This window comes from Eleutherodactylus coqui, chromosome 12, assembly GCF_035609145.1.
Source record: "Eleutherodactylus coqui strain aEleCoq1 chromosome 12, aEleCoq1.hap1, whole genome shotgun sequence".
Classification (NCBI taxonomy): domain Eukaryota; kingdom Metazoa; phylum Chordata; class Amphibia; order Anura; family Eleutherodactylidae; genus Eleutherodactylus; species Eleutherodactylus coqui.
Window position 1 is genome coordinate 60,672,556 of NC_089848.1, and position 27,010 is coordinate 60,699,565.

The 27,010-nt window shown below is 45.0% G+C and overlaps 1 protein-coding gene across 1 annotated transcript in view; it reads right to left on the reverse strand.

Annotated features, from left to right (window-relative positions):
- TAX1BP1 (Tax1 binding protein 1) overlaps positions 1–27,010 on the reverse strand; it is a 121,420-nt gene that overhangs the window by 74,537 nt on the left and 19,873 nt on the right. The window contains exons 3-4 of the mRNA XM_066585793.1: positions 17,544–17,646; positions 3,312–3,499 (exon numbers count right to left, since the gene is read on the reverse strand). Of these exons, the coding sequence (XP_066441890.1) occupies positions 3,312–3,499; positions 17,544–17,646 (291 nt within the window). The remainder of the gene's footprint in view (positions 1–3,311; positions 3,500–17,543; positions 17,647–27,010) is intronic.

Consider the following 27,010-nt stretch of genomic DNA (forward strand, 5'->3'; position numbering starts at 1 on the left):
ACGATTATCGCTCAAAATTCACTCAAAAGCCATCTTTTGCGCGATAATCGTTGCGTGTAAATGTGTGCCTATAGTGCGCTTACCGTGCACTCTTCGTCCATCACTGACTTCAGGTCCGCATAAAATAAGTCATCCCTGAAAAGAGGGATGGCATGCTGTGTTCTCCGCGGGCAGCGCTGATAACATTGTTTCAGCTGCTGCCCCGCAGCAGAATAGCAATGTATTTAGAGAACAGACCACCCGCTGTTCTCTAAATATAGACAAATGAAGCTAGTTAGCTAGTAATGGTCTGATTAATCCATTAGTACGTAATGCAAAATGATCGCTCAAAATGATCAGTTTCTGGAGAATTTTGAGTGATCATCCATCTATGTATGTAAATGGACCTTAACAGTTTGCACTGACATAAGTATTTACACCCTGTGCGCAGTAATTTTTGAAGCACCTTTAGCAGCAATTGCCGCCTCCAGTATTCTTGTTAATGATGCCACAAGCTTTGCACACTCTGATTTGGGGATTTTCTACCAGTCTTCTCTGCAGATTCTCTCAAGCTCTGTGAGGTTGGTTGGGCCAGCTGTGGACAGCCATTTTGCAGGTCTCTCCAGACATGTTTGATTGGCTTCAAGTCAGAGCTCTGCCCGGGCCACTCTGGGACATTCACAATTGTCCATAAGCCCCTCCTGTGTTGCCTTGACTGTGTGCTTCTGGTCATTGCCTTGCTGGAAGGCGAACCTTCTGCCCAGTCTGAGGTCCCTTGCGCACTGGATCAGGTTCCCATTAAGATTGTCTCTGTACTTTGCCCCATTCAGCTTTCCATCAACCCTGACCGGTCTCCATATCACAGCTGCTGAAAAACACCCCACAGTATGATGCTCCACCACCAGGCTTCACTGTAGGGGTGGTATTTGGCAGGAGATAAGCGGTGTCTGGTTTCCTCCACATAACAGTTAGGATTGAGGCTAAAAAGTTCACTCTTGGTTTCATCAGACCAGAACATCTTGTTTCTCACAGCCCGAGAGCCCTTTAGGTGCCTTTTGATAAACTCCAGACTGTTTTCATGACATTAAAGGGGTCTATACACTTCTGTATGGCCATATTAATGCACTTTGTAATGTACATTGTGCATTAATTATGAGCCATACAGAAGTTATCAGAAATTTTTCACTTACCTGCTCCGTTGCTAGCGTCCTCGTCTCCATGGTGCCGTCTAATTTTCAGCGTCTAATCTCCAGATTACACGCGCTTGCGCAGTCCGGTCTTCTTCTTTTCTCAATGGGGCCGCTCGTGCAGGAGAGCGGCTCCGTGTAGCTCCGCCCCGTCACGTGCTGATTCCAGCCAATCAGGAGGCTGGAATCGGCAATGGACCGCACAGAAGCCCTGCGGTCCACCGAGGGAGAAGATCCCGGCGGCCATCTTCACCGGGTAAGCAAGAAGTCACCGGAGCGCGGGGATTCAGGTAAGCGCTGTGCGTTTTTTTTTTAAAGTCCCTGCATCGGGTTTGTCTCGCGCCGAACGGGGGGGCTGTTGAAAAAAAAAAAAAAAAACGTTTCGGCGCGGGACAACCCCTTTAAGGAGAGGCTTCATTCTGGCCACTCTGTCATAAAGCCCAGATTGGTGGATGACCTTCTGGAAGTTTCTCCCATCTGCACACAGGATCTTTGGAGCTCAGCCAGAGGGATTATTGGGTTCTTGGTCACCTCTCTTACCAAGACAAGTTTTCCCAGTTTATTAAGTTTGGTGGGTTTGCCAGCTGTAGGAAGAGTCCTGGTTGTCCAAGCTTCTTCCATGTAAGAATTCTGGAGGCCGCTCTTCTCTCAGGGACTTTCAGTCCAGCAGAAATTTGTGTGTAGCCTTTTCCAGATCGGTGCCTCCACACAATCCTGTCTGAGCTCTACAAGCAGTTATTTCCTCCTTATGGGTGATTTTGGCTCTGATATGCCTTGTGAGCTCTGAGAGCTTATATAGACAGGGTTGTGTTTTACAATTATGTCCAATCAACTACATTTACCACAGATTGACTCCAAACAAGGTGTTGAAACATCTCAAATATGATCAAGTGAAATGGGAGGTCCCTGAAGCGAAATTTAAAAAGTGGCATACCAAAGTGTGATTACTTATAACAATGCAGAAAAAATGTAATTACTTTTTTTAAATTAAAAACTAAGATTACAAACATTCCTAACATGGTCTTTTGAGTGCAGAATGATAGGGGAAAACTTTTTTCTCTAATTTGCACAAGGCCACAACATAGAGAAAAAAAAAAAAAAAAAAAAAAAGAAAGTTTCTGAAGATCTTCCAAATGCACTTGCATAATATATAAATATAATATTATATCTGAGAAATCATGTATATTTACTAATTTTCTTAACATGGTGCAGATTTAGGAAAACAGAACTTTGCCTTTTTTCATGTACTGTATGTGGAAGAGAAATGTATTTTAATGGAAAAATAAAACCTTGTTCCGGGTGCCCTCCCTCCCCCCCCCCCCCCCCCCCCCCGCCTCACTCCCGCAACTCACCTGTTACCCCCGCCGGCACCGGAATCTTTGGAGACGAGCGGGCAGGTACTCGCATTAGGCACTACTCGCTCGAGTAGTTTGCCTTCTATTATACATCAGAACATCAGAAACAAAATGAGGAACTCATTCTTGAACTTTATTTTAGTGTAAATAAGGGAAGAAGGGGTTCATAAAACCACCACATGGATAAAATCCCTAAAACGTGTCTGGTCCTTTAGTGTCTGGCAACTACTAAAATGCAATAAAATAGAAAACATGCCATTAGTCCTTTGGTTTCAGATGTAGTCTAGACTTAGCCTTCTGGTGCTAGGACATGTCAGTGATGGGATGTAGTTAGGGGGTTATATCAGGTTGGGAATGGCTTCTCTTACTCTTGAGCAACCCATGCTTGGATGTTGGCCACATAGCTAAACTGGTTCTGGGATGGCATTGCATCCATAGCCATAACACACAGCCACCTCATCCATTGACTGCCACAGGAAGCCAGATGACTAAGCTATCAGTAGAAGGTCACTGGGGCAATGACTGGAGATGGGGACAAGAAAAGAAATCTAAAAGTACATTTCTAAGAAAGTTCCTTATTTTCCAAGCGTTTTTGACTCTTGTCATGTATAAACAGGGCAGCATATCGCTGTATAACAGCCGCTCCAACTAACTAAACAACAAGTAATTCTGTCCAGTAAAACCAAAACCTTGTCTTCTGTAAATCATTGAAGACCGTAAGACGTCACATTTCTTACAAATACAACCGCAAAACCAGCACTTCCCATAAAGCAGTACATCTCACACATACCTCAAGTAATCCAGACTTGGTTGTTACTACCAGCATGTCGGAATGGCCTTCATCTTCCATGGTTAACAGTTCATCTACAGGGGATGATGTACGGAACTGGAAGGGTGTGCTTGCTCCACGGATCTCTCCCTTATGGGTCACATAGCAGAACTGGTAGAATTCTCCGTCATCATTGGGAAGGTAGTATCCTGAAAACAAGAGATGGGGTTTAAGATGAAAAAGGTGGATTTCTTTCCATCAGTTGTTGGGGGGAGGAGTGGAGATGTTTCTCCAACAGCTAAGAGGAGGATTAGGCTGGGTTCACACAGGGTGGATTTGCCGCGGAAATTCCACGTGGAATTTCGCCGCTGCAAATCCGCCTGCGGCCACTAATCTCGGGATTAGCCAGCCATGTGGACGAGATTTCTCAGAAATCTCGTCCACACGGGACAGCCAATCCGCTGCGGTAAGTCAGGCTGGAACCGCGGCTGTGACGACCGCAGCCGCGGTTTCAGAATATGCAGCATGTCTTTTTTTTTCCGCCGCGGCTGCGCTCTCCTCTGTGGGAGCGCCGGCCGCAACGGAAGAGCGAGCAGCCGGGCCGCTTCAAAGGCGCCGCGGGTTTTTCCGCGGCGGTTTTCCCGGCGGACATCTCGCGGTTTTAGCTGCGGCCAAACCACCGGATTTCCGGCGGGAATACGCCCAGTGTGAACCCAGCCTTAGAGTCCTTTTACATGGGACAACAGTTTCACACCGGAGTAATGACCACTCATTGGAGGTGGAAGGGCAGGGGATAGCCTTCAGCTGCCCGTCTCCATTCACAGAAGGCAGGCAGTCCTTCATAGATGGAAATTCCTGCTTACACGGTCAGATCATAGTTTGATTTTTCAACCTTCACAAACTGAACGCATTATTGCTCATCGTTCAGTCGCTGGCAGCGTTTCCACGGAAGATCATTCAGATTTGTGAAATCCAGCGAGATTCTGAATAATAATCCCTTATTCCATCACTCATTTACATAGTTGTTAAAAAACATTCTTGAAACATAACTTTTGAAAAAATGTGTTACTACTTTGGGGCCCATTTAGCCGTGACTGTTTTACACACCGGTCTTAGATAACCGACAACGAGGTAAGATGTGTCGTTTTTCTGTCCTTAAGGGCGCCTTCACAAGAACGTAATGTTACAGCGTATTCCTCGGGCGGGCTTTGCGCACGGAATACGCTGGACCAATATGCCAAGAGTATCCCATGCTGCGTGAAATACGCATGCAATAAAAACTGCAGTATGCTCTATATTGCACGGCTATCGGCAGCCTGCGGAAAGTACACAATGTTATACACATACACTACCGTTCAAAAGTTTGGGGTCACATTGAAATGTCCTTATTTTTGAAGGAAAAGCACTATACTTTTCAATGAAGATAACTTTAAACTAGTCCTAACTTTAAACAAATGCACTCTATACATTGCTAATGTGGTAAATGACTATTCTAGCTGCAAATGCCTGTTTTTTTGTGCAAAATCTACAAAGGTGAATAGAGGCCCATTTCCAGCAACTATCACTCCAGTGTTCTAATGGTACAATGTGTTTGCTCATTGGCTCAGAAGGCTAATTGATGATTAGAAAACCCTTGTGCAATCATGTTCACACATCTGAAAACAGTCTAGCTCGTTACAGAAGCTACAAAACTGACCTTCCTGTGAGCAAATTGAGTTTCTGGAGCATCACATTTGTGGGGTCAATTAAACGCTCAAAATGGCCAGAAAAAGAGAACTTTCATCTGAAACTCGACAGTCTATTCTTGTTCTTAGAAATGAAGGCTATTCCATGCGAGAAATGGCTAAGAAATTGAAGATTTCCTACAACGGTGTGTACTACTCCCTTCAGAGGACAGCACAAACAGGCTCTAACCAGAGTAGAAAAAGAAGTGGGAGGCCGCGTTGCACAACTAAGCAAGAAGATAAGCACATTAGAGTCTCTAGTTTGAGAAACAGACGCCTCACAGGTACCCAACTGGCATCTTCATTAAATAGTACCCGCAAAACACCAGTGTCAACATCTACAGTGAAGAGGCGGCTGCAGGATTTTGGGCTTCAGGGCAGAGTGGCAAAGAAAAAGCCATATCTGAGACTGGCCAATAAAAGAAAAAGATTAAGATGGGCAAAAGAACACAGACATTGGACAGAGGAAGACTGGAAAAAAGTGTTGTGGACGGATGAATCCAAGTTTGAGGTGTTTGGATCACAAAGAAGAACGTTTGTGAGACGCAGAACAAATGAAAAGATGCTGGAAGAATGCCTGACGCCATCTGTTAAGCATGGTGGAGGTAATGTGATGGTCTGGGGTTGCTTTGGTGCTGGTAAGGTGGGAGATTTGTACCGGGTAAAAGGGATTCTGAATAAGGAAGGCTATCACTCCATTTTGCAACGCCATGCCATACCCAGTGGACAGCGCTTGATTGGAACCAATTTCATCCTACAACAGGACAATGACCCTAAACACACCTCCAAATTGTGCAAGAACTATTTACAGCAGAAGCAGGCAGCTGGTATTCTATCGGTAATGGAGTGGCCAGCGCAGTCACCAGATCTGAACCCCATTGAGCTGTTGTGGGAGCAGCTTGACCGTATGGTACGCCAGAAGTGCCCATCCAACCAATCCAACTTGTGGGAGATGCTTCTAGAAGCGTGGGGTGCAATTTCTCAAGCTTACCTCAACAAATTAACAGCTAGAATGTCAAAGGTGTGCAATGCTGTAATTGCTGCAAAAGGAGGATTCTTTGACGAAAGCAAAGTTTGATGTAAAAACAATGTTATTTCAAATACAAATCATTATTTCTAACCTTGTCAATGTCTTGACTCTATTTTCTATTCATTTCACAATGCAAGGTGGTGAATAAGTGTGACTTTTCATGGAAAACACAAAATTGTTTGGGTGACCCCAAACTTTTGAACGGTAGTGTACATATACACAAATATAATACATTTGGCATTGTCGTAATCGTATTGACCCACAGAATAAAGTTAAGTAATTTTTGCCACAGTATGTCCACTGTAAAAATAAGACCAACCCAAAGATGGCCGAATTGCATTTTTTTTTCACCCCATTTCACACCAAATTGAAATTCTAAAATATTTTTCAGTAAAATCGTACGCTGAAAAATCCAACTTTCCCTGCCAAAAACAAGCCCTCAGACAACTGCATCAATGAAGAAAAAGAAGACAAAAAAAAAGTTGAGATTTTTTTTGAAAGTAGAAAAACCGGTAAAATGAAAATAAGGGAGGTCCTAAAGGGGTTAATGCAGAAACAGTTGCTTTGCTACTGCCCTTCCTGGAGCTTTCATACAGGGATGGTAAACTTGAGAAGTTCATTAACTCCAATCACAAGTGGGCCGGTCTGAACTTGCAGACAAAGTGGTGGTCGGAGGCGGGTGGTTAGAAAGTTCCAGCCCAGAAAAACCTGACAATGAACAGAATTTAGCTTTTTAAGGCCTCATGCACACAGCCGTGATGGGAATACAGCGGACGTATAGGGAGACGGGTGGCTTCCATTGACTACAATTGACTTCCATTGACTAGATTTTACCAAACGAGTATACAGTGCACCCATCTAATGTCTACAAAACCAGAGGACCCCTCCAAAGCCATGTCAGCGCACAGGTCAACAGAACAGACGAGGAACACTTTCCAACTAATTTTCCCGTGTCTGCAAATTCACAACATTATTTTAGTTAGAAGGCAATTTCCGAGTAAGCACCATTAACGGACACTCTACTAAAAGCGACATGCATAAAACAGTCCTGTGAAGGTTTAGTAAGAGCATCCGGAAGGAGGGTGTGCCGAGTCTACAACCAAGACTTCCAGCACTTGTGCACAAAGAATGAGTTTGATGGATTGGTGGAAGTTGGAATAACACGGCTGTTTGAGGAACCGGGTACTTTGGATTGTAGGAACACAAATGTTTATTCTGGAAGGCAGTAAAGCTCTTTAGCACATTTTGCTTTCTGCATACTTTTGGCCGTTTTCACATCACAAGCATTCTGCGCGGGCCCGCGGAGCAGGACACTTATGCAGCAGCTATTCAAACACCCAGAAACTGCAGTTTTTCTATCAACAGAGGATCATGTTTGGGAATGTGAGCATTTAGCCTGCTGGATTTCAGAAAACACCACATTCAGAGTCACAATCGCCGGCCATGTGCTTCCAGAATGACTGGGGGGCTTTGTCGGTTTATTCCAAAATGCAGCTGGGCCCTCCTTTCACTCGCAGAGTCTTCATAAGGGAAGTCAACTTGTAGACACAGTATATACACACTGTGATGTAGATTACATTCATGCAAGGATATGGAGTAAGGAAATGCCAAAAACATTTCCAGATAAGGGATTTAAATTCATGGGTTTCCTCAATGGCCAAGAGCTTGCCAAAGTGGTAAGAGCCACATCATGGCCTCCGACATGGACGAGGCGCATGTATCTGGATTATACTGATAAGGGGAAAATAATCTTTATTCTAGCTTCTGCTGAGAAACAATTGCTAACATTGCCAAGTTCCACTCCCCTTACAATTATGTATCTGCCATCTCTGTATTAGGCCGGCTGCACACGACCAGAAGTGCATTGCAGAATCCGGAGCGGGCGTTCTCCTCCAGGTTCCACAGCAAATACCTTTCATAGAATGCTATTGAAAAGTGCTTTTTCCTGCACATGAGCGGAAAGGAATTGAGATTTTCCGCTTGTGGAGGGAAAGGAAAAAAGAAAATCGCAGCATGCCTTATTTTTGAGCTGTTCCCGGCTTTTATCGGTTAATGGAAGCCCTTCAACCCGCATCCCTTACATAATTGACATTGCGGTAGGGTTGCGGATTCTGCGTCATCACTAATCAATGACACAAGGAAAGCAGGGGGTTAAAAAAAATATATAACGAAATCTGTACTGTGCATTTCCGATGGCGAGCCAGTTTCCATCTGTAGTACAGAAGAAGAAGAAACAAAATGACAGGTATGCACGGCCGCTGACCAGGAACAGGGTCGGATTCTGCTGAAGACCCCCGCATGCGGAAACCGACCCAGTCATGTTACTTGCTATTGATCTTCATGTACAGAAATCTTAAAAGGGCTTATCCAGGCATCTTTAGAAAAAAAAAAAAAAAAATTACAGAAGAGGTGAAGTCGGAACAACTACTTCTGGTTGAGTTGTGACTGGGGGGGGGGGGGGTGTCACGTGGTATGGCGGCCCCTCCATTGGCAGTGAGGTCATGAGGTGCTGCCCGTCTGCTCATTATAATAATGGGGTCAGACCATCTTTCTGCATCGGCCATGATAGATCATTATAATAACCAAGCCACTGCCCCTCTGACAGCCAGCACCTTGGCGATGACAACAGAGGGGACGCAATACCACATAACCGCCTCTCAGATGTCAGCCGGAAGTGGCCGTTCCAAACTCACTACTCTATTCCTGGAGAAGCCCTTCAATGCTAACAAAGTATCTTGAGACAAGCAGCCTTGGGGAGGTTTCTCTCTCCAAGTACAAATGTAAAGGTTCTCTGTCCAGCATTAAACAAAGCCAAAATTCAAATGTGACCAAGAAAAGTGTTTAATTACATTAAAGGGGCTTTCAGGCAGCGCCAGGTTACACCAGGATCTAAGAGAGCCCGCTACTCCGACCTCTATGTAGTGGCCGGCGCCATTAATTGCTGGCACAGTGCTCATTAAAATTCAACGAGAGCCACACCTGCAATTTTTAGCGTAGCTTCCATTGATTTCAATGAGAGCTGTGCCTGCAATTACGAGCACTGGCCACTAGGCAGGGGTCGGAGCTGTGGCTTCTGCTCTGACCCAGCTGTAACCTGGCACTGACAGTCAGTGTTGCCTGGAAAACCCCTTTAACTCATCAATAATGGACCAATAAGCAAGTAATGTGCTTCTTAGGGGTAGTTGACCAAGATTCTGCCTCCAAACCCCCCGCCATGGAGTTAAGAAGCAGGTTCTCTTGCCATCTCTTGACAAGAAGTCTTATTATTTCTTACTACTTTACGGTTTTAATTCATGAGAAAGACCAGAATTCCTCATCAATACCATGTCCACTATAGGATCAAAGACGCCGGCTCATGGGTTTAACACAAAAGCAAAACTAAAAAAATTCTGTGATCACAACACCAGACCGGTACTTAGTCAGAAAGAAGAAAAGTGACAGGTCTTAGCAGGTGACATTGTGAATACACTGGTGTCATCAATGGTAAATGAGGGGATCCAGTGAGAGAAATGCAATTTAGGTAATACTATTTTTGTAGCTTTATGGCAGAGCATGTTTACATACTTAATATACCGTACATATATGTGACTACTGCAGCCAATTACTGGCATCACCAATGGCACTGGCATGCATGACGCAAGACCATTGAGACCAGAGACTGGCTGCAATGGTCAGGTGGAAGCATGGCACATCACTCCAGCAGGAACCAGTAAAGTATTAGCGCGGCAAGGGATTTAACCCTTTCCAATCCACTGTCTGACGTCTGAAGACATTATGATTTAAGGCTGTGCAGCTCTGAAGTTGGAAGACGTCCGTCGGGGTTCTCTTACTGTATATTGCCAGCCTCTCTGCTGTGGGAGCCTATCCAACGTGTCACCTCATGTAGTACTGGCTTTAGCCAGCAGATAGCGCTGTTTTATAACAGCAGAAAAAGAGTAAGCCCCCTAGGAAAACCAGGATACAAATTGGATTGAAAAGGGTTAAAGGGGTATTCCAGCAATTCAAAGTGAATGTTATATGCTTCATAGGGAGACATTATGTAATTTTACAATATAAAGCTGCAGAAATTCCTATCCCTGCGGTCTCCTCCCTACTTCGTTCTCCATTGGTGTCCAAAGGTTATGACTTTGTTTACTGGACAGGCATGCTCAGTGCCTACAACTTCTGTGATAACACAGTTGTGAATACACACTTGTCAGTAACTGGCAGCGGTGCATTGTGGGAGATGTAGGTTTTGTGCTCCCCGGCGGCGCTGTGCAGGTCGGCAGAAAAGGTGCTGGAGTTCAGTATGATGATTTAGCCGGACGTTTGGAATAATGGCAATAAGTGGGTACTTTAGGCAAGTTTTGCTCAGTCTCCACAATAACCCTTTAACAGGGGTGTAACTGTCATTGTTTAAATCCTGGACAGCCTCAAACTGCCACATCTAGATGCAGACGGCAGCCAAATAGATGCTATAGCTTGTATTCAAGATGCAAATGAAACAGAAAACAGGGTGGGGGGGTTTACAGTTTCCACACCTCCCTAGATACAGAAACAATGTGACTTGCAGGGCAGCACTATTCCCCTAACTCCCATTCACTACTATTGGAGTAACAGAAACAGCGTAGTACCTCCCACTCAGCTACACCGTACAGAGAGGTTACCCCATACAGTGTAGTACCTCCCACTCAGCTTCAGCGTACAGAGAGGTTCCCCCATACAGCGTAGTACCTCCCACTCAGCTACAGCGTACAGAGAGGTTACCCCATACAGCATAGTACCTCCCACTCAGCTACAGCGTACAGAGAGGTTACCCCATACAGCATAGTACCTCCCACTCAGCTACAGCGTACAGAGAGGTTACTCCATACAGCGTAGTACCTCCCACTCAGCTACAACGTACAGAGAGGTTACCCCTTACAGCGTAGTACCTCCCACTCAGCTACAACGTACAGAGAGGTTACTCCATACAGCGTAGTACCTCCCACTCAGCTACAGCGTACAGAGAGGTTACTCCACACAGCGTAGCACCTCCCACTCAGCTACAGCTTACAGAGAGGTTCCCCATGCAGCGTAGTACCTCCCACTCAGCTACTGTGTACAGAGAGGTTACCCCATACAGCGTAGTACCTCCCACTCAGCATACAGAGAGGTTACCACATACAGCGTAGTACCTCCCACTCAGCTTCAGCGTACAGAGAGGTTACCCCATACAGCGTAGTACCTCCCACTCAGCTACAGCGTACAGAGAGGTTACCCCTTACAGCATAGTACCTCCCACTCAGCTACAGCGTACAGAGAGGTTACCCCATACAGCATAGTACCTCCCACTCAGCTACAGCGTACAGAGAGGTTCCCCTACACAGCGTAGTACCTCCCACTCAGCTACTGTGTACAGAGAGGTTACCCCATACAGCGTAGTACCTCCCACTCAGCATACAGAGAGGTTACCACATACAGCGTAGTACCTCCCACTCAGCATACATAGAGGTTACCACATACAGCGTAGTACCTCCCACTCAGCTACAGCGTACAGAGAGGTTACCCCATACAGCATAGTACCTCCCACTCAGCTACAGCGTACAGAGAGGTTACCCCATACAGCGTAGTACCTCCCACTCAGCTACAGCGTACAGAGAGGTTACTCCATACAGCGTAGTACCTCCCACTCAGCTACAGCGTACAGAGAGGTTACTCCATACAGCGTAGTACCTCCCACTCAGCTACAGCGTACAGAGAGGTTACCCCATACAGCGTAGTACCTCCCACTCAGCATACAGAGAGGTTACCACATACGGCGTAGTACCTCCCACTCAGCTACAGCGTACAGAGAGGTTACCCCATACAGCATAGTACCTCCCACTCAGCTACAACGTACAGAGAGGTTACCCCTTACAGCGTAGTACCTCCCACTCAGCTACAACGTACAGAGAGGTTACCCCTTACCGCGTAGTACCTCCCACTCAGCATACAGAGAGGTTACCACATACAGCGTAGTACCTCCCACTCAGCTACAGCTTACAGAGAGGTTCCCCATACAGCGTAGTACCTCCCACTCAGCTACTGTGTACAGAGAGGTTACCCCATACAGCGTAGTACCTCCCACTCAGCATACAGAGAGGTTACCACATACAGCGTAGTACCTCCCACTCAGCTTCAGCGTACAGAGAGGTTACCCCATACAGCGTAGTACCTCCCACTCAGCTACAGCGTACAGAGAGGTTACCCCTTACAGCATAGTACCTCCCACTCAGCTACAGCGTACAGAGAGGTTACCCCATACAGCATAGTACCTCCCACTCAGCTACAGCGTACAGAGAGGTTCCCCTACACAGCGTAGTACCTCCCACTCAGCTACTGTGTACAGAGAGGTTACCCCATACAGCGTAGTACCTCCCACTCAGCATACAGAGAGGTTACCACATACAGCGTAGTACCTCCCACTCAGCATACATAGAGGTTACCACATACAGCGTAGTACCTCCCACTCAGCATACATAGAGGTTACCACATACAGCGTAGTACCTCCCACTCAGCTTCAGCGTACAGAGAGGTTACCCTATACAGCGTAGTACCTCCCACTCAGCTACAGCGTACAGAGAGGTTACCCCATACAGCATAGTACCTCCCACTCAGCTACAGCGTACAGAGAGGTTACCCCATACAGCATAGTACCTCCCACTCAGCTACAGCGTACAGAGAGGTTACCCCATACAGCATAGTACCTCCCACTCAGCTACAGTGTGCAGAGAGGTTACCCCATACAGCGTAGTACCTCCCATACAGCGTAGTACCTCCCACTCAGCTACAGCGTGCAGAGAGGTTACCTCATACAGCGTAGAACCTCCCACTCAGCTACAGCGTGCACAGAGGTTACCCCATACAGCGTAGAACCTCCCACTCAGCTACAGCGTGCAGATAGGTTACCCCATACAGCGAAGTACCTCCCACTCAGCTACAACGTAGAGAGGTTACCCCTTACAGCGTAGTACGTCCCACTCAGCTACAGCGTACAGAGAGGTTACCCCCTTACAGCGTAGTACCTCCCACTCAGCTACAGCATACAGAGAGGTTACCCATTACAGCGTAGTACCTCCCACTCAGCTACAGTGTACACAGAGGTTACCCCATACAGCATAGTACCTCCCATTCAGCTACAGCATACAGAGAGGTTACCTCATACAGCGTAGGACCTCCCACTCAGCTACAGCATACAGAGAGGTTAGCCCATAGAGCGTAGTACCTCCCACTCAGCTAAAATGTGCAGAGAGGTTACCCCATACAGCGTAGTACCTCCCACTCAGCTACAGCGTGCAGAGAGGTTACCCCATACAGCATAGTACCTCCCACTCAGCTACAGCATGCAGAGGTTACCCTATACAGCATAGTACCTCCCACTCAGCTACAGAGAGGTTACCCCATATAGCGTATCTCCCACTCAGCTACAGCGTACAGAGAGGTTACCCCATATAGCGTAGTACCTCCCACTCAGCTACAGCTTACAGAGAGGTTACCCCATACAGCGTAGTACCTCCCACTCAGCTACAGCATACGGAGAGGTTACCCCATCTCAGCCAGAATGGGCTGAGAAAGGAGTACAGCCTTGAATAGATACAGGTAAAGCCGATTGGGGATTAGTTAACACATCTGTCACCCGTAGGTTATAATGGCATCTGTTGAAGAGCCCATGACATATCTGCTAAACACATCCTATTATAACCTATTTGAGCAGATACCCCTGTTAGGCATCCGTCAGGGTCTCTAACATATCTGAAGCTTTTTCCAGGGTATGCATTAACCAGACACAAGCGTACATATTGAGCGCGTGGCCTTGGGTTACGGGTCACATGGGGCAGATTTATTCCGGCAGCTGAAAAAAATTGGCAGCAATTCTGCTTTTGCTGTGAATTTCGGTGCAGATCTGCCGCAGATTTCACCCCTTCAATTTCTTGTGGATTTTGGTGTGGATTTGCTGCAAATTTTTTCCCCTATGAAAAATCTACAGTAAAGCAGCCGTTTGCGAACGCACCCTTACAGGATCGGTTTACATTGGGGCTTGCTAAGGTTAGCAATTTTCTCCTTTGTAGGCATCTCCCCTAACTGCACCGTAACTTAGTTTATGGTGCTGTACGGAGGTGACCGGCTCACCACAAGCTTCTGTCCTGGACTCCAAACTGGGGGCTTGCTTATACTGAAACGATCGAAGGAGGTGGTTGACATGCAATGACAAAGCTTCATCCTCATAAAAGGGGAAACACCTCATTAAAAAAAAAAAAAAAAAGAAAAATCTACATAAACTGTAAAGCAGAGGATGAGGTGTATGTGATGGGTACACAAAGTGCAGGTAAAGTGATATCAAGTTTAACTGTTTTACATGCAGATACATAATTCAACATAGTAGTTTCTGAAATGATGCTATAGCGAGACCAGCAATAAGTGAAAGCGCCGTATTCTGTGCAACAAGTTATGCCGTCTCCAAGCTGTCCGGCATTACAGGTCAGCTGCGAGTCGGAGATTTGGGGAATGCTACCGTTTTAGTGCGGATAGTAAAAGCATGCTTTCACAACTTGGCTCATTCCAGTCTCATATGGATATTTTACACAAAACTTCATAAAACTCAGCTTTTTATGCTGGCGACAAAACGGAGTGCACCGTGCAGCCATCTGAGCCCCGGTTTATGGCCCCGCTGCTAGTTTATACAGGTGGAAGCACCCAGCTGTTATTGGAAAGCAACACAGGACGAAGCCGAGCGGCTCACCAAACAGGTGAATTACCCAGGGAGATCCAGGCATCCCAAGCCAAGTCCAGACAGAGAGCAGAAAACCCATTACTGGGGGAGCAGAGTAAACATTTGGATTGGGTTTATATAGATGGAAATAAAGAAATGTTGGGAAGCCAGAACATCTAAATAAAACATATCGGCTCTAGAATCACAGTCAAAGTGCACCCGAGTTTAACAAGTTCTCCAAAATATAACTGCTTCTCCTTACCCTTAATTTGCCACCGTTTGCATCCCGTTTCATTTTTTTAAGTTCTGATTTTCAGGTGGTCTTTCCTAATTTTCTGCTGCTATGCTGTTTGCAATGCCCTTTCAAGAATGGGGCATGTAGCAATCCTAGCATTCTGCCAGTAGTTCACTGTTCTGTGCTTACTTTCCCTCACTTCCCATACTGCATTGTGCTGTCTCTGGTCAAGGCACGAGTTAGGAAGTGCCTAAATGCCCGCTCCTCTGCTGTCCTCGGACGACTATATGAGTTAATCATTTGGCCAGTATGTTTCTAAATGCTCAATAATCCCAAAGTAATGTGCACACACAATATAACAGTGGGACAGGCAGAGAATGTGAGATGGTTAAACTAAACAGACATACAAATACAGACAAGGGTACAAATATCGCTCGTCAAGAGAACGAGATAAAGGGTAGATTATTATTGGGGAAAGGTATGTTGATATATAAAGCACAATTTCCCTATATGAGAAACAAAGGCAAACAAAATGTCCGCCACAAATTTCTATGCCACACTGGGCAAATGGTTATATCGTGTGGACACTATGCTGATAATACGTGTCCAAAAATAAGAAAAAACCCCAATCATAAAGTATGTAATATGATGCGATTGTGGGCTGTGCTTATTGCTTTCACCAATAGTTTAAACCCTTATTACTTTACCATTTGGGTCTATTCATGACACTACTGAGTTCCAATTTATTGGAACGATTTACAAATTACTGTTCCTACTTTTGGTGTCATTGACAACTGAACTGGTGTCAATAATTTTCTGACAACTAATTAAAACTTACCTTATTCGTCCTGATGAAGCAGTGCCCCGTGGTAACGGGACACTGTGGAAACGCGTCGACGATCAGGCGCCTAATCCTATGAATAATGTGGATGATTAGACGCCTAATCCTAATCAATCATATATCTGCAGTTCTGATTGATTTTCATTCAGCCCTGCATTATTAGCAGGTTATTCGTCCTGTGACCACGGCTGTAGACTATCTCACGCGCAGTGGCTAATCAATAACAAAGAGTATTGGATTGTCATAGAACACACTCAGTAGTGTCATGAATAGACCCAAATGGTAAAGTAATAAGGGTTTAAACTATTGGTGAAAGCAATAAGCACAGCCCACAATCGCATCATATTACATACTTTATGATTGGGGTTTTTTCTTATTTTTGGACACGTATTATCAGCATAGTGTCCACACGATATAACCATTTGCCCAGTGTGGCATAGAAATTTGTGGCGGACATTTTGTTTGCCTTTGTTTCTCATATAGGGAAATTGTGCTTTATATATCAACATACCTTTCCCCAATAATAATCTACCCTTTATCTCGTTCTCTTGACGAGCGATATTTGTACCCTTGTCTGTATTTGTATGTCTGTTTAGTTTAACCACCTCCCTTAAGGTTAGTGGTTTTTAATAAATTATAATATCAATAAAGTTTATTTTAGTCCTAAGGCCTTCCAGTGATAAGGTCCTATTTGCTCAAGCGCCTTATTGCCACAGTGATTTGTTGAGAATGTGAGATGGGTTACATAGTGTCTGCAGATATGTCAGCCTGTGAGGGCAGGGGAACAGCCCGTGAAGACAGCTGTGGGGGAGGGGCTAAGAAAACATTCTAGTAACTACATAAGCTCAATACCTAACAGAAAGTGGATTGCAGAGTAGCTGGAAGGAGACCTCTAGTGGCAGCCGCTTAAGCTTTGATTTACAATGGTATGATGGGGAAAAAAAAACTTTTAAAGAAAATATATTACAAGATTGATGAAACACACGCAGGCTATCAAATAAAAAGAAGTTGTCTGAAAAGTCAGTGCCCCTTTAACGGTCACCTCTTCTAACAGTGTTATTTTTGTACATACATCGAATACCTAGTAAAATAAACTATTTTGAGGCATGTATACACCGAACTGAAAGTTGTGCTGTCCCTCTGTTACTCATCCTGGATATATAGGAATAAATTGATACCTGGCTGTCACCATTCACCTCATCAATGGAACAGTCTGAAAGGGTCTCTTCAGTGCCGATAAGATAATGACAACATATAGAACCACACTTGAGAGATTTGTTACTGGGCAATGAGGGCTGTATGTCCCAACACAGTTTACACAGGTTAGACCGCTATCACATCTGCATCAGGAGCCTCTGTTGCAAACTCCGTCAACAGGATCGGGGGAGTGGGACGGGATGGGGGATCCCCGTTTCTATGCTATTTGTTTTCTGGTGAGATGGAAGACAGCATGACGACATCCAGCTAAACCACATTTTAGTCAATAGCATCTGACGAGCGCGGTTGTGTCCGGCATATGACAAATCCGTCCCGGTTATCATTTTTATTGTTCGGCTATTTAACGGAGCAGAGCAGGGGTGGATGGGCACTGACACGCTGCACACTTGCTAGGATGTAACTTCGACACCATGTTCACAAGACTAAAGGAAAATTCCCAATTCTTCCAATAAAGGTATAAGAACAAACACAGAGGCTTTTCCAGCACAGTCTTACCTTGAAAAGTCAACACACAGTTCCGAGTTGAACCTGCGACATAATTTTCAGGCGTAGAGGACCACAAAAACGTATAATAATCTCGAGCGGTGCTCCATCCAACCTGATGTACAAAAAGTGAAAATGCAGTGAGAAAAATACAAAACAATGTAATAAAAAGTAAAAAAAAAAAAACCTGCCATATTTAAAATAAAAATTTAAAAACCAAATACAACCCCCCCCCCCCCACTCCCACCCCCAAAAAAAACAGATTTGGTATCGCTGTGTCCATAAAAAATGTATTAAGTGATCAAAAAGTCATATTGTACTCCAAAATGGTACCAATACAAACTACAGGATGTCCCGCACAAGCATCTCAGACAGTTTTTTATTTTTCTGTTTTCAGACGGTGGCGACAAAAGTTTTTATTTTTCTCAAAGATCTTTTATATTTTAAATGTAGTACAACAAAAACAACATATAGGATTTTGTATTGCAGTAAGGCCGGGCCCACACGAGCGGGTCGGATTCCAGGAGAGGATATCTGAAGCGGAAGACCTATGTATGAATGTGGAAGCAAATTGCATGGTCCCGTAGGAGTGTGGTTTTCTGCGCAGATGTACAGTTAAGTACAGCATATCATCCGCGCAGAAGAACGATTGTAGACAGGGAATGACATCAGAAAGTTGCGCAACCCCCTGAAAACGCCCTTGTATCGCTCAGGCGACATAATCTTGTGCTGTCGTGTTGCAGGCTGTTCTGAAAGCCTACAGGACAGGGTACTGCTCTTTAGGCTTGCAGGTTTTCATACTGCTTTTTTTCGGAAGTAGTATCAACCACTTAAAAAAGAAAGAAAGAAAAAAAAAAAAAAAAAAACACAGACTTGGCTGCACGTTTAGACGCAACGATGATCACTCCAACGATCGCTTTTTAGCGACTTTTGAGCGATCATGGCTATGTAAATGGGCGTAAAGGGTAGACAAAAATTATGGCAGCTGCAAAAAAAATGGCAAATTCAAATAAAAAATCAACAAGACCATTGAATGCGTGCGAGACTTCATCTTCCTTGGCTCAAAAATTGACCAGGCTGGAGGATCTATGCCAGAGATAAAACATAGGATAGCATTGGAGCGAAGCGCGAGGCTAAACATGGACAAAATCTGGAAAAGTAGGGATATCGGCATTGCAACCAAATGCAGCGTAGTGCAAACCACCGCTTTCCCCATAGCCGTGTATGGATGTGAAAGCTGGACTGCAAGGGAAGCGGATAGAAGGAGGATTGATGCGTATACACAGGACATCGAGAGTAACAGAGAAGTCCTGAATCGTATAAGACCCAATATATCATTGGAGGGCAAAATGACCAGATTCACGGATTTTGGCCATATAATGCAAGTAGACTCGCTAGAAAAATCTATAATGCTTGAACAAATCAGTGGCAAAAGAAGACCCGGCCGCCGAAGAACACGATGGCTGATACTGCCAGAGCTGATACTGGCATGGATATCACACAACTGGAAGAAGCCGTGCCAAACCGAAAAACATGGAGGGAGCTCGCCTTTAGGGTCGCGAACGACTAAACAGCTGACAACAACTATGTGTAAGTGTGAAATTCACAGAAGAATCTACAGCAAAACCCGCTCGTAACATGTGGATTTTGCTACAGAACTGCTGTCCTATAGAAAAAGAAAAAAAAAGGTCTTCCTACGGGCGCCTACCCACCAGCAATATGTTTTCTTCCGATGGGAGAGTGAGGGAAAACGCATGATTATGAAGCCATGGATTTTCAATGTACTCGATGCGCGATGTACTCCCTGTCTCTTCAATGGGGCTGGCGCTGCTGTTGCGATAATGCAGATTTTTCTTTAGCGCTGCGAGCCTTGAGTGAAGACATTGCAAATGAGAATGAAACCATTGAAAATCATTGGGTTCATTATCATGCATTTTCACTCGCTCTCACATCACCAAAAAAAAAAAAAAAAAAAATCTATCGCCAGTGGGTTTGAGTCCTTAGGCTGAATGCAGACTGGTGGAAATTCTGCGGCAAGATTTTATGCGGAATTCCTGCCGTTGCACACTGCCATCGGATTGCATTGGTATATGCACAGACAGCTGTGATTTTGACTGCGGAAAACTCGCGCAGAAACAAAGCTGCGGCATTTCCTCTTTTCTTCTGCGAGGCTCGCAGTGCTGCGTCATCGCTGATGCTCCGCCTCTGCACTGCGTATGTATGTCTGTGCGCCAGCCGCCACATCCGCAGAGCAGAGCGAAGATGCCGGGCAGGTAAGCCGCGGGCCACTGCAGGGGCACGGGTCGCATCCTGCTGCGAGAATCTCACAGTCAGAATCCGACCTAGCCATCTGCATTCAGCCTACCCAGAACAACCAATCACAGGGCAGCTTTCATTTTCAAGAGCAGAAAACATAATAAAAGCTGCACCACAATTCATTGCTATGAGCAGGAGATACAGTTTATCTTTATGGCAGTTGTCATAAGTCTGTCCCATGAACTGCAGGACACAAGAGCGATGTCAGAGTTATGGGACTTGGGGGCCGGAAGAAAAGTGCAGAATACACAGCCTGAGGAGCTACAGAGATGGATTCGTCATAGTGGAGGTCAGTGATATTATGATGGATCCCCATTAGAGATGAGCGAGCACGCTCGATTAAGGCAGTTACTTGAGTGAACATCGCCATTCTTGAGTAACTGCATACTCGTCCGAGGAAATGCGGGGGGCGGGCAACTGAGGTGAGCGTGGGAGAGAGAGATCTCTCGCGCTCTCCCCCTCCCCCTCCCCCTCATTTTCTCGGACGAGAATGCAGTTACTCGAGAAGAGCGATGCTCGCTCGAGTAACTGCCTTAACCGAGCCTGCTCTCATCTCTAGTCTCCCCCCAAAACAAACTGGATTGCTTTCTTTAATGAAATAATGTTAGATAAGTGATAATATTCCTTAAAGTGAGGAAAAATTGTAGCCCTGATGCTGAAATTGTAACTGGAGTTAATTTATAGGAAAGATACATTATGTAACAGACTAAACACACAGAGCTTCATCCATATTGTACATCCCAGATTCTGTGCCGGCAGAGGGCTGCAACATTGGTGTCATTCAGGACATTCGCACCTAGAAAACAACAATATTGCAGCCACTTTTTGACATTTCCTTGAAGCAATTTCCTGAAATGATGCGGGTTTCTGGCGGCTGAACAATGAATGATGTCACACGTGTCTTCTGTCTTCTATTAGAATAGATGCAATACACAAGGAGAATGATCAAGTGATAATCCGTAACAGGAAACGGGAAGCACGTTTGTGTGATGAATTGTCAGGGGCTGATGGAAGCCGCATGACCCAGACAAGATGAGAAACAAATGTGTCAGGACTTAAATGGTTGCAGCCATCGTACAGAAACAGGGCAACTTCTGGATCCATGCAGAGGTGGGAAACGAGGCCACAAGGCAGCAACAGGCGGACTGTATTAAAAACTACAGCACTTCTCAAAAACCTTTTAAATGGAAACCCCCCCACATCTAGGCCAGAGGAACAGGGTAATAAGCCAAGCGGGGCATCGGGGTGGGTAGATTCTGTGTATGGTGTGATCTGCATGAACCCTGTACAGCTACAACTGGGCTGTCCATGGAATCACACAGACAGCAAATGGCCCAAAAAAAAAGGACTCCGTGTCTTTGGTCTTATCTTATATATATAAAACGCAAAGTCTGTTTGTGTCGTATGCAAATCCACAGTTCTTGTCCGAAAATCAAAAACAACTTGATTTTATGTACATAATCTAATTTTTTTACTTCCCGATGTTGTACAAAAACACAAACAGCAAAACGCAGGCATTGAAAAGGCATGTAGCTTGGAATTTTCCTCCACATTCGCAGATACAAATTACGTATTCCAAGATCAGAATTAGCCCCTTAATGACACGGCCTATTTTGAGCTTAAGGACCAAGCCTTATTTTTCAAATCTGACATCTGTCACTTTATGTGCTAATAACTTTTAAATGCTTTTACTTATCAAGGTGATTCTGAGATTGTTTTTTCGTGACATATTGTACTTTATGTTAGTGTAAAAATTTCATCAATAAATTTTGTCCTTATTAGGAAAAAAAATCCAAATTTACTGAAAATTTGGAAAAATTCACAATTTTCAAACTTTGAATTGTTTTCTTTGTAAGATAGAAAGTCAAACACCACAACATAGTTATTAATTAACATTTCCCATAGGCCTACTTTACACAGCAATCATTTTTTAAGTGTTATTTTACTTTTTGCAGACTCCACAAAGTATATAAATTTAGCAGTAATTTTTCACATTTACTAGCAAATTTCAAAATCTAAATTTTTTAAGGACCAATGCAGTTCAGACATAGTTTTGCCGAGCCTGTATATCAGAATCCCCCATGAATTGCCCCATTTTAAAATCAGCACCCTTCAAAGTATTCAAAATGGCATTTAGAAAGTTTATTAACCCTTTAGATGTTTTACAGGAATTAAAGGAAAGTGCATCAAAAATTAGAACAGTTCCTTTTTTCTACTGATTTTCAATATAAAACCTTTTTTTTATATAAAACAGTAGGAGTTAGCAAAGAAACAAAACTTGGAATGTATTACCCAGAGTCCGCAGTTTTTAGAAATGCCCCATATGTGGACGTAGCCTGTTGTATGGGCACATGGTAGGTCTCAGAAGGAAAGGAGCGCTTCTTGTCTTTTTGAATGCAGATTTGGCAGGAATAATTTTCAGACCCCATGTAGTGTTTGCAGTGCCCCTGAGGTAGCAGTACATTTGAAACCCCCAATAACTGACCCCATTTTGGAAACTACACCCCTCAGGGAATTTATTAAGGGGTGTAGTGAGCGGTTTGAACCCACAGATGTTTGAGGAATTTTTTTTAACAGTTTGAGTTCAATACGAAAAAATCCAATTTTTCACATAATGTTTAGCTTTAGGCCCAGATTTTCATTTTTCACCAGTGGCAGAAGGAAAAACGTACCCCATGATGCGTTACCCAGTTGCTCTCGAACACGGAAATGCCCCATATGTGGACGTAGCCTGTTGTATGGGCACATGGCAGGACTCAGAAGGATAGGAGCGCTTCTTGGCTTTTTGAATGCAGGTTTTGCTAGAATAATTTTCAGACCCCATGTAGTGTTTGCAGTGCCCCTGAGGTACCAGTGCATTTGAAACCCCCAACAACTGACACCATTTTGGAAACTACACCCCTCAGGGAATTTTTTAAGGGGTGTAGTGAGCGGTTTGAACCCACAGGTATTTGAGGAATTTTTTTAACAGTTTGAGTTCAATACAAAAAAAAAAAAAAAAAAAATAAATCACATTTTTCACATGTTCAGCTTTAGGCCCAGATTTATATTTTTTACCAGTGGCAGAAGGAAAAAACGTACCCCATGATGCGTTACCCAGTTGCTCTCGAACACGGAAATGCCCCATATGTGGACGTAGCCTGTTGTATGGGCACATGGCAGGACTCAGAAGGATAGGAGCGCTTCTTGGCTTTTTGAATGCAGATTTTGCTGGAATAATTTTCAGACCCCATGTAGTGTTTGCAGTGCCCCTGAGGTACCAGTGCATTTGAAACCCCCAACAACTGACCCCATTTTGGAAACTACACCCCTCAGGGAATTTTTTAAGGGGTGTAGTGAGCGGTTTGAACCCACAGGTATTTGAGGAATTTTTTTTAACAATTTGAGTTGAGAACGAAAAATTCACATTTTTCCAATAATGTTCAGTTTAGGCCCAGATTTATATTTTTTTTACCAGGGGCAGAAGGAGAAAACGTAACCCATGATGTTACCCAACAGGGAAATGCCCCATATGTGAATCTAAACTGTTTTTAGGGCGCAGGGCTTAGAAGGGAAGGACTTAGCATGTGGCTTTATGTACAAGCTGTGCGAAGTACATCAGGGTAAAACGTCAGGGCAATAAAAAAATTAAAATTTCAGGGACGTGTGGTAGATCTTAAAACACTCATTTATACAGAGGCCGGGTTGTGTGGGGCACGTTTCACACTGGTATATGGTGTCTTTTCTTATCCCCTGTTTGTAGCACACTCTGCACCTCTTTTGGGTCCTTCCCTTCGTCGCAGTGGAGGGAATTTCACTGAGAAAATGCTGCCCTGGTACAATTCTTGTGGCCTCGCTTCCAGAAGTACTGGGCCTCTCCCCCACCTCCTGGTCCCCAAATATTAGGTCCTTGATAACTTCCTCTTGAAATTCAAGGAATGTCCCCCTGTGGCCTGCACCTCGGAACAGCACGTAGGCATTATACAGTGCCATCTGTACGAGGTGCACGGCCAGTTTTTTGTATCACACCCGTGTTTTCCGCATGGCTCTATAGGGCTCCAGTACCTGGTCTGATAGATCGACCCCTCCCATGTACTTATTATAGTCGAGGACGCAGTCTGGTTTGGGGGTCTCTGCACTGGTACCTCGTACTGGGCAGGGGGTACTGCTGTGGCCGTGTATTGTCGTCAACATAAGGACATCCCTCTTGTCCTTATATTTAACGCACAATACATTGTCGCTGCATTGGGCCCGGCTCTCACCCCTTCTGAGCAGTTGCCCAAGCAGCGTCTTAGGGAGGCTTTTTTGATTTTTCCGAACAGTGCCACATGCCACTGTTCCTCTGGAAGCGAGGCACTGAAACAGGGGGACACTGGTATAAAAGTTATCCAGGTACAGATGGTAACCCTGGTCTAATAGTGGGTGCACCAGTTCCCACACTATTTTCCCTGTTATTCCCAGCACGGGGGGGCATTCTGGGGGCTCAATTTTAGTGTTCTTCCCCTCGTAAATACGGAACTTGTGGGTGTACCCTGATGTACTTTCGCACAGCTTGTACAACTTCACACCATACCGTGCCCGCTTACTGGGCAGGTACTGGCGGAATTTTAGCCTCCCCTTGAAGTGTACCAGGGACTCGTCTACTGCAATGTTTATCTGTGGGGCATACGCCTGGGCAAACTTGGCGTTAAAATGGTCTATTACGGGCCTGATCTTATACAACCGATCGTAATTGGGGTGATCGCTGGGGGGGCACAGCTGGTTGTCATTGTAGTGCAGAAATTTTAAAATACACTCAAAGCGCGTCCTCGACATCGCCATGCGGAACATTGGGGTGTGGTACAAAATATCGGTAGACCAGTACGCCCTGATTGTTGGCTTCTTTATTAGCCCCATGGTTAGTATAAGCCCCCCAAATTTTTTATCTCTGGTGCATCCACAGGGGTCCACTTATCGGGTCTGGCATAGCTGGAGGTGGGATTTTCTTCTATAAAATTCTGGGCGTACAAATTAGTCTGGGTAACAATATGGGCAATGAACTCTTCAGAAAAAAAAAACTTGAAGAAGTCCTTCCCTCTGAGCCCTTCCGTGTCAAATTGAATCCCTGGGTTCCCAATAAAATCAGGGATCTGGGGTCTGTAATCTTCCGGGGTACTCCAGTGAGCATCTGATGCATTGGGGTCAGTGGCGGTCCTTGGACGCCTTCTCAGGGGTGCAGGGAGCTCAGACTCGCTGGATGAGGATGAGGATGAGGAGTCGGAGAATGCCAAAAAAGTGGGGTCGTCATCACCACTACCTGAGTCCGATGCAATGATTGCATACAGTTCCTCTGAAGTGTACCTCCTGCGGGCCATAGTTATATAAAATGGGGCACACGGGGAAAAAGTTTTATTAGATGGGACACTGCGGGATGGGGTGACCACGGGACGGGGGTCGGAAAGAACGCGGAAACTTATGTGGTGTATTCACGTAAGTGTTTTTTTTGTTTTTTTTTTACACAGACGAATACACTGACACAACACGGACTAACGACACACTACACACTAGACGGACTAACGACACGCTACACTAACTAATGACGGGTGACGGGACAGGTAACGAAATGGGAACAACAGGAACTTTTTGGGTTTTTTTTTTTTTTTTTTTACACAGACGAATACACTGACAGTACACGGACTAACGACACGCTACACACTAGACGGACTAACTAAACGCTACACTAACTAATAACGGGTGACGGGACAGGTAACGAAATGGGAACAACAGGAACTTTTTTTTTTTTTTTTTTTACACCAAGGGATACACTGACTACACGCTGCGCTACACTACACTGCTGATCGCACGCTACAGCTCACTCACTACACTTCTGATCACACACTACAGATCCCTCACTCACTACACTACACTGCACTTCTGATCACTCACTCCACTCTGCTACACTACACTGCCTGATCAATCACTCACTACACTCACTACACTACACTGCCTGATCAATCACTCACTACACTACACCACACTGATCACTAACACTCACTCCACTACACCACACTGATGACTAACTCCTCTCCACTACACTGATCACTAACTCCACTACACTACACTGATCACTAACTCCACTACACTACACTGATCACGCACTCCCTGCCTAATCTACACACTAATCGCTCGTTTTTATGGCACACAATACAGGAGGTGCTCTGTCTACAAGCACCAGAAACACACAGAGGTGCTTGCAGACAGAGCCCCTATTCTAAACAGCGCGAACACCGCTGCCACGCTGTGATTGGTCAGGGAGTTTTTCCCTGACCAATCACAGCGATCGTGGGGGAGGGACCGCTCTGATTGGTCCCCAGCCCGGACGCAGCAGTTGTCTGCTGACTATGTCAGCAGACATCACTGCTGTGTCGCCGCGGCGACACTTTAATGACATGACGTACCAGGTACGTCCAGGAGCGGGAAGGGGTTAAAAAAAATAAATAAATAAATCGCACCATGTTCTATTTTGGCGTAAACAGCCTCCATTGAAGTCAACAGAGGCGTCCAACCCACAGCCCATACGCAATTAACATGGACCCGAGTCGTCACCAAGCAACGGTGCGGGAAATAAAAAACCTGTACTATGCATGACAGACTGCACGGTTAGGCGGCCATATGCAATACAGATTAGTGCTGTACGCAGGGTCACTGGCCGGGCTCACTGCCGGAATCCGCTGTGGGCCTCCCGAATGCGGAATCTGATCCAGTTGTGCGAGACTAGCCTACATATTGAGAAAAAGTTAAAAAAAGAAAAAAAAAAAAAGAAAAGAAGGGGTCAGTGTGTCCGTTTCATATTAGATCACTAAAAGGCATGGGTGTATGGCTCTCACCCCACAAGTGATAAACACTCTCTGCTTAATACAGCTATAGACGATTTGGGCAACAAATCTCTTATTGGCTAGCAGAAACCGCTGTCCACTGAACACTAAGCACACCAAACAGTAAACCGAAGGCATCTGCCCCCGAGGCTCCCTTCACTTTAACGTTAGTTCACTTTTGCTCTCTGAGACTGCAAGTAACTTTTTGGAATATCTTTGAAGTTACCACATTGAAGAAAAAAAAAAACAGGCCTGCCGAGCTGGGGGGAGTTTTTCTAGGTCTAAAACATTTTAATTAATATTGGAAAAAAAGACACGTTGAGCTGGGCA